Source organism: Lepisosteus oculatus, chromosome 22 (assembly GCF_040954835.1).
Source record: "Lepisosteus oculatus isolate fLepOcu1 chromosome 22, fLepOcu1.hap2, whole genome shotgun sequence".
Taxonomy (NCBI): Eukaryota; Metazoa; Chordata; class Actinopteri; order Semionotiformes; family Lepisosteidae; genus Lepisosteus; species Lepisosteus oculatus.
Window position 1 is genome coordinate 13858138 of NC_090717.1, and position 15069 is coordinate 13873206.

The following is a 15069-nucleotide window of genomic DNA, read 5'->3' on the forward strand; positions in this document are numbered from 1 at the left end:
GCTTACAGGTGCCGTCTTAGCTAATGGGAACTACACCTCCCATGAGCCCATGAATCCACTGGGCGACTTCCTGGCGGAGCCTGCATCGCATGTCCCCGTGCTGCCTGGCCAGGTGTCCTCCTGCAGGTCCTGCCCAGCGCTGTGGCTTCACTGAGGGTGCTCTGTTGTCACAGGGCTGCGCTGAGAATGAGACCTCACGGGGGGTCCCTTATTTAAAAAATAAATGAGAAAATATCATGGGAGGGTTTCTAGAGGTGTTTACAGGATGGCATAGTACTGCAGCTGGTTCCAGGGGAACTATCAGCTTGTGTGAGGACAGTGGTCCTGACTCTTGTACCACCACCTCATGCCACAGTTATCAAGATAAGTTGTATGTAGGAGGAACAACAGCAAACCGATCCTCGTGGCTATTTAAAGGTAATAGACACAGAAAGGAGAAATATGATGTACCAGTAGGGGGCAGTGTGGTGCACTGGGATGAACATGGGGTGTGCACTTGCTTGCAGGAATTGGACAGCCAGCCAGGAGACCCCAAATGGCTGGATGTGATCGAGAAGGACCTGCACAGGCAGTTCCCCTTCCACGAGATGTTTGTGGCACGAGGGGGTCATGGGTGAGTGTCACTGAGGGCTACTGCTCAACTAACTGTGCTAGGAGCGCCGAAACCATTGTTAGCCCTGGAGTCTCGTGAGAGTCCGTACCCTCCAGTACTCTGTTGCCCTTGTCAAGTGTCTCAGGTAGATTAGAGCCAAGTGAGGGGAGTTTCACACAAGTGTCATTTATATAATTTGTCTGACAATTCATTTGCAGAAAAACACAGCATTGGCATGTAATATCTAAAATCCATTAGAAATGTACTCTGTAATGACTTATGGGTTGTTCCGTAGACTTAGAAGGGAAATGATTGACAGAGCTAGGGTTTGAGAATTTGACACTTTGTAAATTAGTGAGCAGCTTTATTTCAGATACAAGGTTAGGTCTGAGCTTTGTTCTGGGGGGCCTTGTGTTGGTGGTCCTCCTTGGAGCGCAAGGCTCTATCAGGCCAGGGGGATTTTCCAGGTTTAGACTTCCATTGCAGTGGCGGGTGGGTGTTACTGGTATGGTGCAGTTGTGAGCGCTGTGTTGATGTGTGTGTGTGTGCAGGCAGCAGGACCTGTTCCGCGTGCTGAAGGCCTACACCCTGTACCGGCCCGAGGAGGGGTACTGCCAGGCCCAGGCGCCCATCGCTGCGGTCCTCCTCATGCACATGCCGGCCGAGGTGAGCGCCGTGCTTCCCTGACGGCATCGTTCGCTCGTGACCTTCGCACAGCTTGGCTCTCTGTCAAGAGCAAAGGGGTGTTCTGTATCCGGTGTGCATGTGTGGGGCAGGTCACCCAGGGAATTAGATGTGTGCTTTGTTTGGTATGAAGCCTTCATTACTCCCAGAAAATGAGAGTTTTGTCAGCTGCCACACAAATTTTCTGTAGCGATACACAATTGAGCATGTAATGTCTATTGAACAAAAATTCTTCAACCTGGCTGCAGATCATATGCATATCATTGGGTTGATCTACAGAGTGGGACTGCGGAAGGCATTAGTAGCCTTTGTCTGCTATAGACACTTTATAAATACAACTGTTTTCCTTTTCTTTTTTTGGTTTCATTTAACAGGATGCATTCTGGGGCTTAGTGCAGATCTGTGAAAAGTACCTTCCTGGATACTACAGTGCCGGGCTGGTAAGTTTGAACCCTGGTCTCATGTGAACTTCACAGCTAATCGGACAAACCAAAAAGGGCCCAGTTCACACTCTATACAATGGACCTACAGTGATCAGAGTGGAGTATTCATCTCTAGCATGTTTTTGTTTAATGCACAAGTCTCTTTACTATTAAGTTTCAAACACTATCCAGCAGCGTGAAGGGTTATAATGTGGATCAAATGCTAAAGTTGCCAACTCTTAGCAATCTGGAAATCATGGGCTTATGCCTGTACTGTGGCTGGAGCTTCCCAACCCATGATGTCCACACGTCTGAGCATCATCAGGGCTGGCTGGGCTTGAGATGCCCAGGTCTTCCTGTCCTGTAGTGAATCTGAATCCTGGGATTTGCTAAGCACCAGAGGGACTAAAGTATCATGGGTAACAGATACATTGCTCTTCCAGTCACCATTGATTCCCAAATAAATCTCCTGACACCATGCATTAACTATTGAGCATGTTGAAAGAGACCATTCACATTCCTTATTTCTTTCTGAGTGTAACTTTTCAGTCGGTCAAAACTCAGCACTTAGATCCACAGTAATTTACATGTCATCTAAGTACTGAACGTTGGAACAACATCTGCTGTCCTGACGTAGTTGCACTGAACAAAAGGCAAGCAGAAAGCACAAGTGATTTGTACGCATGACCATGTTGAATAAGAGATGTAATAATGGGGGATATCAGAAGGTTGTTGACCGCTAGTTTGTGTTTTCATGTAATTAAGATTGATGTCTACCTTCAGGAGCTTCAGATTTGTCATTAGAGTGACCTGGGTGGATCTTGTGGGTGGTGTAACTGAGGAAAGATCCTTGGTTGAGTTAGCAGGTATCCCGATTAGATTAAAGCCATCAGTCAACAAGGCTTTAATAATGTTGAATATATGGAACCCCCTCCCCTCAGATGAATGAATTTCCTGTAATACATGAATGAATAAAGAATAGGGTGCCAATAAATTTAAAAATCCAGCCCACCAGCCTTTCTGTAAGAAGAGACAGGGTGAGCCAAATGCTCAGTGTCTCCACACACGAACACTAATGTGCTGGAGTGGCTCTGAATAATGGCCAGTCTGTCTGTGGATTACTGGCCTTTTCCAGTTAGCGGCTGGAGGTGAAGACACGGAACGACTGACTCCCAGCGTGCTGGTGTAATTGAGCCCCCCCACCAGGGAGCAACAATGGAGCTATTGCCACAAGTGTGCGGGGGGGTGAGCGAGCCGGCGCTGTGCAGAAATGCAGACGACTGAGCCTCGATTGTGGCCAGGGACTCCACGGAGCGTGGCCTGTCCCCCCCGGAAGCCCTTTCTAACAGATGAAAGCATCTCCCCAGCTGTTCAACTCTGTCCAAGGATAAGAAAAAAGTCCTGTAACACGCAGTAGAGCGGTTTCAGTTTTGTTTGCTCCCTTATAAGAGAGTGGAGAGTGATGATGGCACAGCAGTCACTAAGTGACTGACTGCTCTCACTAGAGCCTGGGAATCCTGAATACTGTCCATTTCAGTCAGAAGAGGAAGTCCAAGCCACAGCCTCTGGACTGTATTGTTTTAATTCACCTCTGGCAGCAGAGTGCCTCTTTCAGAAAGATTCTCAGTCTTGAAGTAACTGCTTAGAGGCGCCGAGAGCAGCCGAATTCCAGCCTTGCCAGTCTTGTTCGACACGCGTTTTGGGCACAGCCTGCTTTGTGGGTTTTCTTCTGTTCAGAATGAATGGAACTGTAGTAAAAAGTGGGCTGTGCCAATCACTCATATTGCAGCAGTGGGCTCGAGTCAGAGAATCTGACCTCCAGTGCAGCCTGTAGCTAGGTCAGCAAGGTGCTCCAGGTTTTAAACCGCTGGAAGGCAAAGTTAAAGCTTGTGGGCCCGCAAAGCATCAGTGTTTCTTCTTGCATGACCAGATAAAAGACTGTCGGCTTCAGGAATCCAACAGAAATGGCAATGCAACACAAAGACTTCTTTCATACATTACTAATCATTAACAAAGACTGTTTGAAATTTTCCTGTATTAAATATATAATGACAGTTCCTCTTTCAATGGCTGCCTTTCATGATCGTAGCTGTGAGCTACCTTATATTTTTGTCAGTGCTGAAATCCCACCTGACTAAGGTACAGTAACCTCAGGCAGTCATTTAGTTTTCTAGGGAAATGGAAATGCAGATCTTGATTCCTGCTCCATTAGACTGAGTTTCACACTTACCAGTCCTTAGTATGGGGGCAGTTTCAGCCATCCTTTCAATCGAGTGCCCCAAACTACAGTTACACCCAAAACATCTGGAGTTTTTGCTGTACTTCACAGCAGGAGATGCTGCTGGCAAATATCTGTCCATAAAAATCTCATTTGATTTGAAGTCTTTCCCAAAAGGCGGTTAAGTTTGGAAAGTCCCTATTACTGCTGAGCTCTTGAATATTTTTCTTAATGTTGAAAAACAAGAATTTGGCACATTGGAATCTCATCCTGGTGCGAAATGTTAGGCTGGGGTATGTACACTGAGTGATATGCACTGATCCTGTGCACTAGGTACATGTCTCTTGAAAGATAGACTTGACCAATCAGGCGTGGCATGGTCTGTCTCCAGTGTACCAACAAGAGTTACTATCCCCTCACGTCCTCATTCTCTTACGTCTTCTAGCTGGCTCTAGGTTTCTTCATCATGTAGAAACATTATACATTAGGGGGCTATGCCTGTTCAGCGGCAGCCCCTCCTCATTGGAATGCTCTTCCTGCCCATATTAAAAATGCAGGTTCTGTTGAAGTCTGTTATGAATTCGTGTCGAGAGCCTCGGCCGGTCTCTGGACTGGAAGGCTCTACGGTGTCTGAGAGTGAGGTTGCCGGTGCTCTGTCACAGCTGTGCCTGTTGGGGTTAACAGGAGGCGATCCAGCTGGATGGCGAGATCCTGTTCGCTCTGCTGCGCCGCGTCTCCCCAGCGGCTCACAAACACCTGAAGAAGCACAAGATCGACCCCATCCTGTACATGACCGAGTGGTTCATGTGCGCCTTCTCTCGCACCCTGCCCTGGGCGTCTGTCCTGCGCGTCTGGGACATGTTCTTCTGCGAAGGTGAGTCGGGCCCTGGACTGAACCTCTCCGGTATTCACAGCACTGAGTGTTTCTTCAGGTCTGCTATGGGAATGAGCCTCAGTCATCTGGTTTCGCATCAGTAGCACATTTGGAGAAAGCAATGAAGTTGGAGAGTCCTACAGGTCAGGATAATAACTAGGGGAACACGAAGGCTAAGACATTTAAGGAGATCAGAAAAATACAGATTATCACTCAGCATGTGGGGTTCTCATGCAGATCGAACACTAAAGGCGCTGACTCTGAGCATGTTTTGTGTCCGGTTGTCTGGAAGTTGTGGGTTTGAGTCTTTGTTGCATCATTAGACTAGTGACTGTAGCCCATCATCAGGGCTTGCTGGGCCTGGGAATTCTACAGGGACTGCTGTATCATCAGTAAGAGATGCACTGCTCTTCCAGTTAGTGTTGGTTTCCATGTAACACTGTGACACACAACACGAAACCTACTGAGCACATTCAAAGAAAGCATTCACTTTCCTTGTTTCTCCCATGCTGATACAGGAATCCTTGTGTCGACCTGAGCTCATCTAATGATTTCAGATTGGAAGCAGGAAGGAAGGATCTGCATGCATAGAAAGCATGCAGATCCGTTCAGATGTTTGAAAACTGGACAAGAAGGCAATGAAAATGGGAAGGCCTATAAACAGTATTTCAATGTCTTCCAACACGCAGGGGTGAAGATCATATTCCGAGTGGGCCTGGTCCTCCTCAAGTGCATGCTGGGTACTCAGGAGAAGCTGAAGGCTTGTCAGGGCCAGTATGAGACCATGGAGCTGCTCAGAGCAGTGGATCCCAAATACATGCTGGAGGGTTTCCTCATTCGAGAGGTACAGTATAATCGCAATACAGCACCACTCTGTTCTGGCCGAACACGCGTTCTTTCAGTACGGCCGTTATCACTCAGGGGTCTCAGCATTCCCAATTCTTTATGTCCTCTTAAAATAACTTGGAACAAATACTGTACATGAAAAACATTTTCAAAAACTGTGAATTTCACTTAGACAGTTCAGGCTGGATGTGCACAGAGTAAATTCAAAAGTTATGTTCACTTCTAGGATACTGTTTATTATCCATCAGTTTTGTTTTCCTCTTCTAAGACTTTGCTGCCCTCTACTGGCTCAGCCATGTTCAGCTGGATCAGGTCAGATCACGTGTGGTTTGCATTGGATACCCCGGCACTGGTCTGGCTCTCTTGTTGGCGACAGGCACCGCATCAGACCAATCTGCTTTTTTTCCTTGTTTATACAGAAAATGTCAAATTGTTAGTCAATGAGAATCTCTAATATTTTGATAACAAGGTAATCAAAAAGGTCAACTCTCTCTGCATGGATATTTCTTATAAAGACAGACAAATTTTAAATATTAAATATTTTGGCATCATTTTAAAAACAACAATAATAATAATAATTGCTTACACTTATATAGCGCTTTTCTGGACACTCCACTCAAAATGCTTTAGGTGCTTTAACCTACTGAATGTTACGCCTTTAGAAAATATTGAAATGAACAGATATAACCAGCTGATCAAGAGAACATTCTGTCACCACTGATGTGCCAGAGGCTGGACTTTATCTCATGTGAGCTCTCCAGGTTTCCATTTGTGCTTGGGTGCTGTTTTCACCATAGGTCTTAAAGGTCCATTGGTCTAAGTTACTGAAATAAGATTGGGTGAAATTTCCCCACAATGCACCGTGGTCCTTCTGATGACCCTGTCATGCCTGTCATTAACAGTGTCCCTTCCTGCCCCGCACCTCTCTCAGATCCTGGAGCTGCCCGTGTCGGAGCGCGACATCGAGAAGGAGCACCACGTGCAGCTGAAACGCTGGAAGGAGACGCACGGCGACCTGCACTACAAGTCCCCTCCCAGAATGCACGGGGCTCGGGCGATCATAACTGCCGAGCCCCACACACGCCAGGACCTCCGGCAGAATCCCACCATCGTCGTGGAGCCGCCCCCCCCCAATGCGCCACCCGCCAAGGATGAGAAGAAGAAGGACAAAGGCCGGAGGGGCAGCCTGAAGAAGGCCCCAGGCTCCAAGAAGGAGGTCGCCAACCCCTACCCCATTCCAAGTGTCCCCCCATCACTCCCGGCAGACGCACCCCTGCAGCCAGAGCCAGAGTCCTCCCAGCAGGACAATCAGAGCCTGAGCAGCACTGAGCTGGACACGTACCTGTAGCAGCACTCCCAACACAGGCAAGAGGACCTTTTCTTGGAAATGACCCAAGGGCTATTGGCCATCACTGTGAGGATCATCCCCAGAGTTAGGAGCTAGGTGCAGGATACACCGACTGGCCCTTATTGCACATGGGAGATTTTCCCTTTTCCCTCCTCCCTCCCTGCTTTTCCCTAAGATTTTGTCTTACATGACCCATTCCACCTAGACTCTCTCTCTCTTAGTCCTGAGCTGCAAACATGTCCCCAGCTGTTACGCAGTTTAGGTAACTTCAGGAATTGCCAAGGTCTGAAAGGGGTTTTCGGACATTTTCTGCTGTAGTAGGTGCTGCTCGGATTTGCTTCTGACGGAAGGGGAGGACATTAATAAGCAAGCCTTATCTCCTAAAGTTCGGGTTGGGTAACAGAATGCGAATTGAACGCAGACACAAACGGATCAGTGCGCTATAACCCTTGCAAATGTTCTGAGGGACGTGGCATGCCTGTTCCTGTTTGCTGCTCTGACCCAGTTGGACTTGAGAAACTGGGGCTGTTTTAGGTCGAGACCTGCCGAGTGCAAAAGTTAGTTCATGGCGTGTCGATCCCGGATGTGGTGCGGGCTGTGAGCTCTGCAGCAGGGCGAGTGAGCGAGAGGTTTACCCTCTTATAACCCTTCTAAAGCTTTGCTGTGGTCTGCCATGGAAACGCCACTGTAGAGTGTAGCAAAGCCCCTGGGAAATAAGTTAAAGCATTGAGAAAATAAAAGTATGTTAAAGGATGATGGTTAAGCATGGGGAAACCCCGAAAACCCCATGCAGATGTACAGCAGAAGCCAATCAGAAGGGCCGTCACGTGCTCCACCTACACTGCAGAACAGTAACCTCTCACTCAGCATGGGTTTTAATGACGAAATACAGCCCCCCAGAGCTAATCATTCTAAAACATAACAGCTAAAACGTTCATTTTGTTTTCCTAATATGGCACTTAATCCTTTAAGCTCTCCCAAACTCTTCGGTTTTTATGACATTTGAAGCAGAAGCTAAGTAATTACTCCTCTACCTCCATTTCTGTGCTTCTGGAAGACTCTGATACTGCTGCTGCACTGTATAGAAATCTCTCCTCTTTTAAAAGCATTAAGATACTCAGTGGTGGCGTGAGAACAGAGTACCTGCAAGAGACGTGAAAGCAAGTAGAGGATGAGTCCTGTTTACATTGCAGCTCTTTTTGCGTAAGATACCAAGACGGGAAGGGTTTTTCTAAAATGTTCATCTGAATATTTGCCAGTGCAGCCCAGTGGTCATTGATAAATCTGGTTCTGTAGCTTATTGGGGGAATTTCCTCTGTAGTGTACAGGGGAGCAGGGAGGCTTGGTGGCAAAGGCAGGTTTTTGTGGCGAACGCTAGAGGGGGCAGCCTTCTGTTATAGAAGAACAACCCTAGAGGGCACATTCCAGTAACCGCATTGATAGCTCAAACATGTCTGAACCTCCTGGAAATGGGAAGTGGGGCTGTTGAAGTGGATCCTCTCTGAAATTATGAAGCAGCAAGCAAATCCCACAAGGAGCAGGAAAAAAAAATTGAAGCAGGTGATTTCTGTATCGCTTTTTAGGACTGGATTTTTGGCGTCGATCTTGCAATTCTTAATTGAACATTCGCTTCTAAAAATGCCTTGTGCACCAAGGTCCTAAAAAGCAGCAGTGAATATTGCTTAAGATAAACACACATAGGACTGATTACTTAAAGCCTGTTCTCTTCAGGGCAGACAACATACTGCTTTCCAGAGGTGAGTGCAAAATGTAGATCAGCTGCACGAGATATGCACCTTTTCCACTTTAAGCCTGTCATTTTGAAACAGGTGAATCTAATGTTTGCACAGAGCTCTGAAGCTCACGTGACCAAACTTCATGCACTTTTCATCAGTCTTAAACATTGACTGCAATACCAGCAAAAACAGACAGTAACGGCAAAGATCTAGTCGGCAGCACTGAGTGGAATCGTTTGGGTTTATCCAGTACAACGACCCTGTATTGGATAAAGCTATTAGAAAATGGATGAATGGAAGTTGGGGTTTTAACACATAAAGGGGCTTTATTCACAAATATTGATTTATTCACAGTGTTTATAGGTGAGGTGCACAGAAATGCCTGTCAAGTCCCTCTTCAGATTTAGATATTTTGCTTTTGTGACAAAGTTCCCCCCCACCCCCCACACATTTAGAAAAGGTGTCCCAGATGAAGTGTAGCCGAAAGATATTTTGCATGTCTGGTGAGGCGAGGTTTCTGCCTGGTTCAGTGCCATTCCGAGAAGCCCAATGCTCTCAAATGCCCGAGCAGTAGGAGTTCCTGGAGTTCGGAATTCTTGTCTTCATCTGTTGTATCCCTTTGGTGAAATTCATCGAGGTCTTAAGCAGGTTTTGCATTTCACGGTGGAGGGCGTTTGTGAGGTTAGTTGATCAGCTGGAATGAATGTGGAGTGAATCCTGCTCCCTGGAGTAATGTTTGGTCGATGGCTGGTAATCTGCGAAACTGCAAGTTTGATTTCTAGCATCTTTAACTAGGGAAAAGGTAAAGCAGTTATCTGTCCATGTATCTTTTCCAGCCTTGGAGGAACGAAGTTGCCGTAGTGAGATTCATGACATCAGAATGTCAACACAAAAGGTGGCTTTTTCATTTGAATTATATCCTAGATCATCAGTGTTATTTCAGGCGTGTTTCACAGAACACTGATGTGTGACCATTCAAGGGCTAATCCTAGTCAGGATTTTTCTTTTAACTGTACTTAACCTTTCGTTTATGCAATTCTTGTTCTCTGAGAAGTGCAGGAGAGACCCAAGGTCCTTCTGCTTCTAGGAAAACATTTGCTATTTATGGGATTTGCATGAGAACAACAGTACAAAGTGCATTGAACATGCATGTGTCTCCTGGATGAAGATAATCAAATCTAAATACAATCCTAGACTGGGAAACTGGTGTGGATAATTATCGGGCTTCAGAGGCCAATGTGACGTAACCAGATCTATGTGGTTGTGACTACAGGCACAGTTTCCTTATACATTTCACTTTAATGTCTTTAATGTGATGGGTAGATTGCGTCAATGAGGCTTGTGAACTTTGCTGTAGTGCTTAGACACACTGACATTGGTCCAGGTCTTACTAACAGGATTGACCAATTGTTGATTTGTCTGTCAGGTCGACAGTGGGTTTGTCCCCTCTAACAGCTGCTGCGTCACAGTATTGACCCAGAGTTAAAGGAAAATTACAGTGGTAAGCAGTGCTATTTTTCTGATGTTCATATGGAAGAAGTGATATTGCACTCTGCCACTGGCCAGATCCATTGAACCCAATGTTAGGCAAAGGTATGGATATTACCTGAAGAGACTGTTTTGTTTTTTCAGCAGGGGTACATTCAGTCCTTTTATAAGTCAGCCCTCAGCACAATGAAAGACATTTTTGGTGGCCACAGGAAGTCACAAAACTGAGTGATAAGTTTTCTTTTTCAAGTCTCTTGTACTCGTTGGACCACTTCAGCTGTACATGGACAGGTGTTGGATTAGAAGCTGTTCAAGTTCATCCACTTCTCTTCTGTCACGAATTGTAGGCGCTAGTAGAGATTTTAAGGGGTCTAACGTCTGCTTGTTTGGCAGGCATTCCAAAACAAAACACAGCCTATACCTGGGATCAGTATGTTTTATTTTTTTGTTTCATAAGACAATTTCCAAGTCTGTAAAACCTTCCACTCTTGTAATATAACCTTATATAATAATATGCAAATATTTTTTTTAATCTTGGAGCATAATGACACTAAAATGATATATCAAAAATAAATCTTTTCTATGTTGATAGCATTTTTATTAATTGTGAGGAATGTATGAGTTTTTTTTATTTCAGGGAAACTCATGGTCTTCAGTGCTGTTATGCAAAGTTTCTGGTTATTGTGAGAAGAAAGTTTCTTTTAATTGCTGTCTTTGTATGTTACACTTCAGGGCTTTTCTAACCTCATTTTCACCTCAGCCTTTAGGCTGGACGTCATTGTTTTCCAGTTTTCCATTCGAAAAAAGTGACCAAAGACGACAGAAACAATTTATATGGCACTCCTGTGTCTTTAATTCGTTTTGCTGGCTGTCCATCTTTAAACCCGATACAAGGGGTGGATTGTAGATTCGTGTTGTTATAGATCCTTATTGTCAAGTGCTGAATTCTAGCCCTGGCTAAGCATTAGGGACGCAAATACCGGATTCACATTCCATGAAAGACTGAGTTCTGTTGTTTTACGTTCGTGTATTGAGATCAATGTATGTTCAAGCTGGGGACCATCAGGGAAACTGAAAAATGTCTTGGCTTTTGCACCTTTGTTTAAGTTTTGCTTATTCCAGTTATTTGGTTTGGCTCACGGAGACAGACCAGTTACCTCTAGCTGGGTGAGAGCCCTTTTCCATGCTGTTTTCTTCTGTGCTGTCTCCCTTCAGGGCAGCATCGCTAAACCAGTGTTTCGCCAGCCCTGTTTCCATGGGACCTACAGATCTTTCCGATTTTTTTTCCCCAAACTAATTTAAGGCTGGAGAAATGTTAATTGTTAATTTTTCAGGAACATTAATGTATTGATTAATCGACACTATGAAATTAAATACTAACAATGCATGCGAAGCTGTGGGTCACAGATTCGAACATGGCCAGTGTGTGACTAAAATAATTCTATTAACTAAATTTATACAGCCAGCAGTTCATATATCAGAATAAGATTCTCAGTTGCCTGCTGTTTGATCAGATGATGTTTGACTAAATTATCATACAAAAAAACAATGCAGTCAAGTGTTATAAAAGATTGAATAGTGTAACTGGCAGATTGGTACATTAACTTCACCTTTGCATTTTAATGTAAATGTAAAATAAGAATGTTTGAAACATGTTCTGTGAGCCAAGATCAAAAGGCATCGAGGCATTGTTGTGTAATACTAGTAACCAAAAAATCCTAATAATTGGGAGAAAATTTAAGAAGCTAAACCATGGATTTATAGTGCTTTACTGGGTTTGAAGTTGAAAAGCACTGCAACTAAAACTCGTCCCTACTAATGAAGGTGCAGGTGATCTTCTGCCAGTGAAAGACAAAACAGATGTGTTCTTGTTCCGGCATGTTTTAGATAATCAAGGTCTGTGTCCGCTACAGAATGGGTTCTGTTCTTACACTGTGGGATTCTGTCAGATGTGCCAAAGACCTGTGGAGATGTTAAGAAATGACAGTACGTTAGGGTGAGGATTCAAAACTGTCTGGCTGGATAATTTAGGCTAAACTCTTTAATCCAGATGGTCCAAGCTTATCCCTTAGTCCACCTTGCATTTTGTACATCATGACGGCATCTTCAACATCTGATCGGAATGATCCAGTGCATAGGGCTCAGGATGATCCTGATCTCCAGTGTACTGTGAACGATCATCCTGTTTGTGCCAAAACCAAAGCTTGTGATTCTCTTGAAGAAACCCCTTGCCAGTTTTATGGTCGTCAAGTACCAGATCTGTGTCCCACTTCTTATTTTAATGTTTTTAAAGAAAGAATTTTGCTACATTACAACGCACAGTTGCTCTCAGGTGGGACTTCTGAAAGGGTTTCTACAAACCTTTCATCTTGTTAATTGATAGACATGACCAAAATTAGTATTCCCACCCTCCCAATGGGAGATTACACCATGTTTAGCTGTGTTTTCATGTTTTGACCTGGAAAGAAGTTTAAAATTGACAGCCGCTCTTTGCAGGTTTGTTGTTTGTATTAACCTGGTTGCCCAGTCCTCTTAGCTTGACATTATATTTACTGCACTTTCTGACTTTACAGTTGTTTTTTTTACCAGTTACAGAATGCAAGTTATTTTTTAGGGAGCTCCTTCAGAGAAAATGGGAAAAAATCACACTGATTCTTGACTCAAAAAGAACTAGGTGAGAGATCTTTGTACCGCTTGGTTTGCCAGTGGACTCCCTCCCATCCAGGGACATGAAAGACAGTCTCATGGCTCAGGAGGATCCACCTTCTTGTTAATAAGTTGACCTGAGTTTCCCTGTTAGTATAATCCTTCAGACATCTCCAGAACCCAAACACTTTTTTCTTGTCTGCTGCCTATATTTGAGAGAATGTATAGCAATGTGATTTTTGTTTATCAGAAATTAGATTTCTTGTATTTAATGCTGTTTCTGTACACAAAAAATGCATTTACAAGGAATAAATTTGATACAGTCCTCAGCCTTTTGTATTTTTCTTTTTTGGTTGGAATAGAAACAAACATCTGTTGCCGTTTAAAAACTGCTTCTGCCTATGCTCTCCTATGATGAGTCTTAATTCTTTTTAAATCCACCCAATTTATCTTGCAGATACAAGAAAAGCCAGCTGGACTGCAGAGTAGAAATAGATGGTTTTAGCTGCAAAGGCTGCCGGCATTATTAAAGAGCTAAAATCATGCCCACATTAGAGGGTTAATAATACTTAGAATAATGATTATTAATACTTTTATGTTGTCTTTATAACTTCTCAAAGCACTTTACAGTAACAGAAAAATGTTTATCGAAGAGAAGAGGTACTAAATCAGCATTAATAGAAAACAAGGTTTAGAACACAGGAGAAGATTCAAGAGGCAAACACAGATCCGATTGAGTGAAAGTTCTTAAGAAGGTTTTCTCTCTGGATTTGAAAGTGCTCAATATAGATGACTCTGCGAGACCCTTAGGGATGGAATTCCAGAGCTTTGAGGTGTCATAAGAGAAGGCCCTGTAACACATAATATGTAGACGGGCTTGTGGGATGAACAGGAGATCAGTCAGACGAATGAAGGTTGTGATGTTGGGAGTAGGAAGATACAGTAAGTCAGATAGGTACTGAGTTGACAAAGTGTGTACAGCCTTATAGGTGAGTGTGAGGATTTTGAAGTCGACACAAAACCTGATTGGAAAGCATTGCAAGGACTCCAGGACAGAAGTAATGTAATTAGTAAATAATGGTGACAGTAAGCCAACAGTCGGTGTAAGTCTGACTGCCAAGGCATCGTAAATGTACTCCATTCAATGTTTAAAGAGTAGGCAAACACCTGTGTACAGCACGTTATTTACAGTTTCACATCAAGAATAACTTGCGTTTGGAAAGCCGTGTCATTTCTACTTGTCACAGAAATGGTAACAAAGATGCATTTAACCCAGCAATGCTCACTGATACTGTGCTCTTCTTCATGTATACAAAAGATGGTATACATGCACCTTTACATTATTTTTTTTTCCAAAAGGAGGAGTGTGACGATATTATTCTGTTAAAGTCAATGCTACTTTTCACGGGACAATATTATTGCATATATAATGCAAGGTATTAACATTGTAGGTAACTGTTCAAAAATTAACTATTGCATTTAAACACAATTTTGTATAAATGCAGTATTTTTTTTCTCCATGGTGCTAATAAGCTTCTACCTTATTTTAAAGTATTTGTGAACATGAATGCAAATGAGTGTACTATTTAAAGAAATAGTCATTAACTCTCTTCTCCCTATCGCAGTGATTAATGACGATGTCGTTGCAGCGTGTGTCTTATTTAAAGCAGAGGCCTTTCATGCGGTAAATCATTTGTTCCCTTGTGGATGGGTCCTATTAGGCAAAAAATGTTTTGCTGCTGGATGGATGTTTGAATAGAAAACAGATAAACACCACGTACAGATAATAACTGAGCACATTACACATGCAAGTATAACCTCAGAAAGTGTTAGATTTCCATTCACACAACTTAATAACTGGTGCGTCGTCAAATGGCCAAAGACAATCGTTCAGGATCAGCAATGCACTGTTCACTGCTTTTGCAGACTGCTATTACATGATATAGCTGTGGGAACCTCAGTTCTTTAGCACCCTGTTTCCCAGCCCCCAGGACCAGCGGACCAGAGAGGCTCAGTTGCATCGAATGGGATGTTTCCTTCTTAGCCCCAGTGACCCTCAGATGACATGACGGAGCTGTTCCCAGGTAAGAGCGCTGGTGCAAAACACTGCTGCAGCAGGTCAAGATCCCTGGAGCACTTACAGGTGAGAGGTGGCTGGACTGTGTAGCCTGTCTGCTAGTGTATTGATGTTATGGTCTCCTCCAGCTGTTTCTTG

The 15069-nt window shown here is 44.0% G+C and overlaps 1 protein-coding gene across 1 annotated transcript in view; it reads left to right on the forward strand.

Annotated features, from left to right (window-relative positions):
* Window positions 1-13183, forward strand: part of tbc1d10ab (TBC1 domain family, member 10Ab) — a 43496-nt gene extending 30313 nt beyond the window's left edge. The window contains exons 4-9 of the mRNA XM_006640461.3: window positions 507-613; window positions 1144-1258; window positions 1651-1716; window positions 4601-4790; window positions 5480-5634; window positions 6568-13183. Of these exons, the coding sequence (XP_006640524.1) occupies window positions 507-613; window positions 1144-1258; window positions 1651-1716; window positions 4601-4790; window positions 5480-5634; window positions 6568-6984 (1050 nt within the window). The 3' untranslated portion in view covers window positions 6985-13183. The remainder of the gene's footprint in view (window positions 1-506; window positions 614-1143; window positions 1259-1650; window positions 1717-4600; window positions 4791-5479; window positions 5635-6567) is intronic.
* The last annotated feature ends 1886 nt before the right edge of the window (window positions 13184-15069 follow it).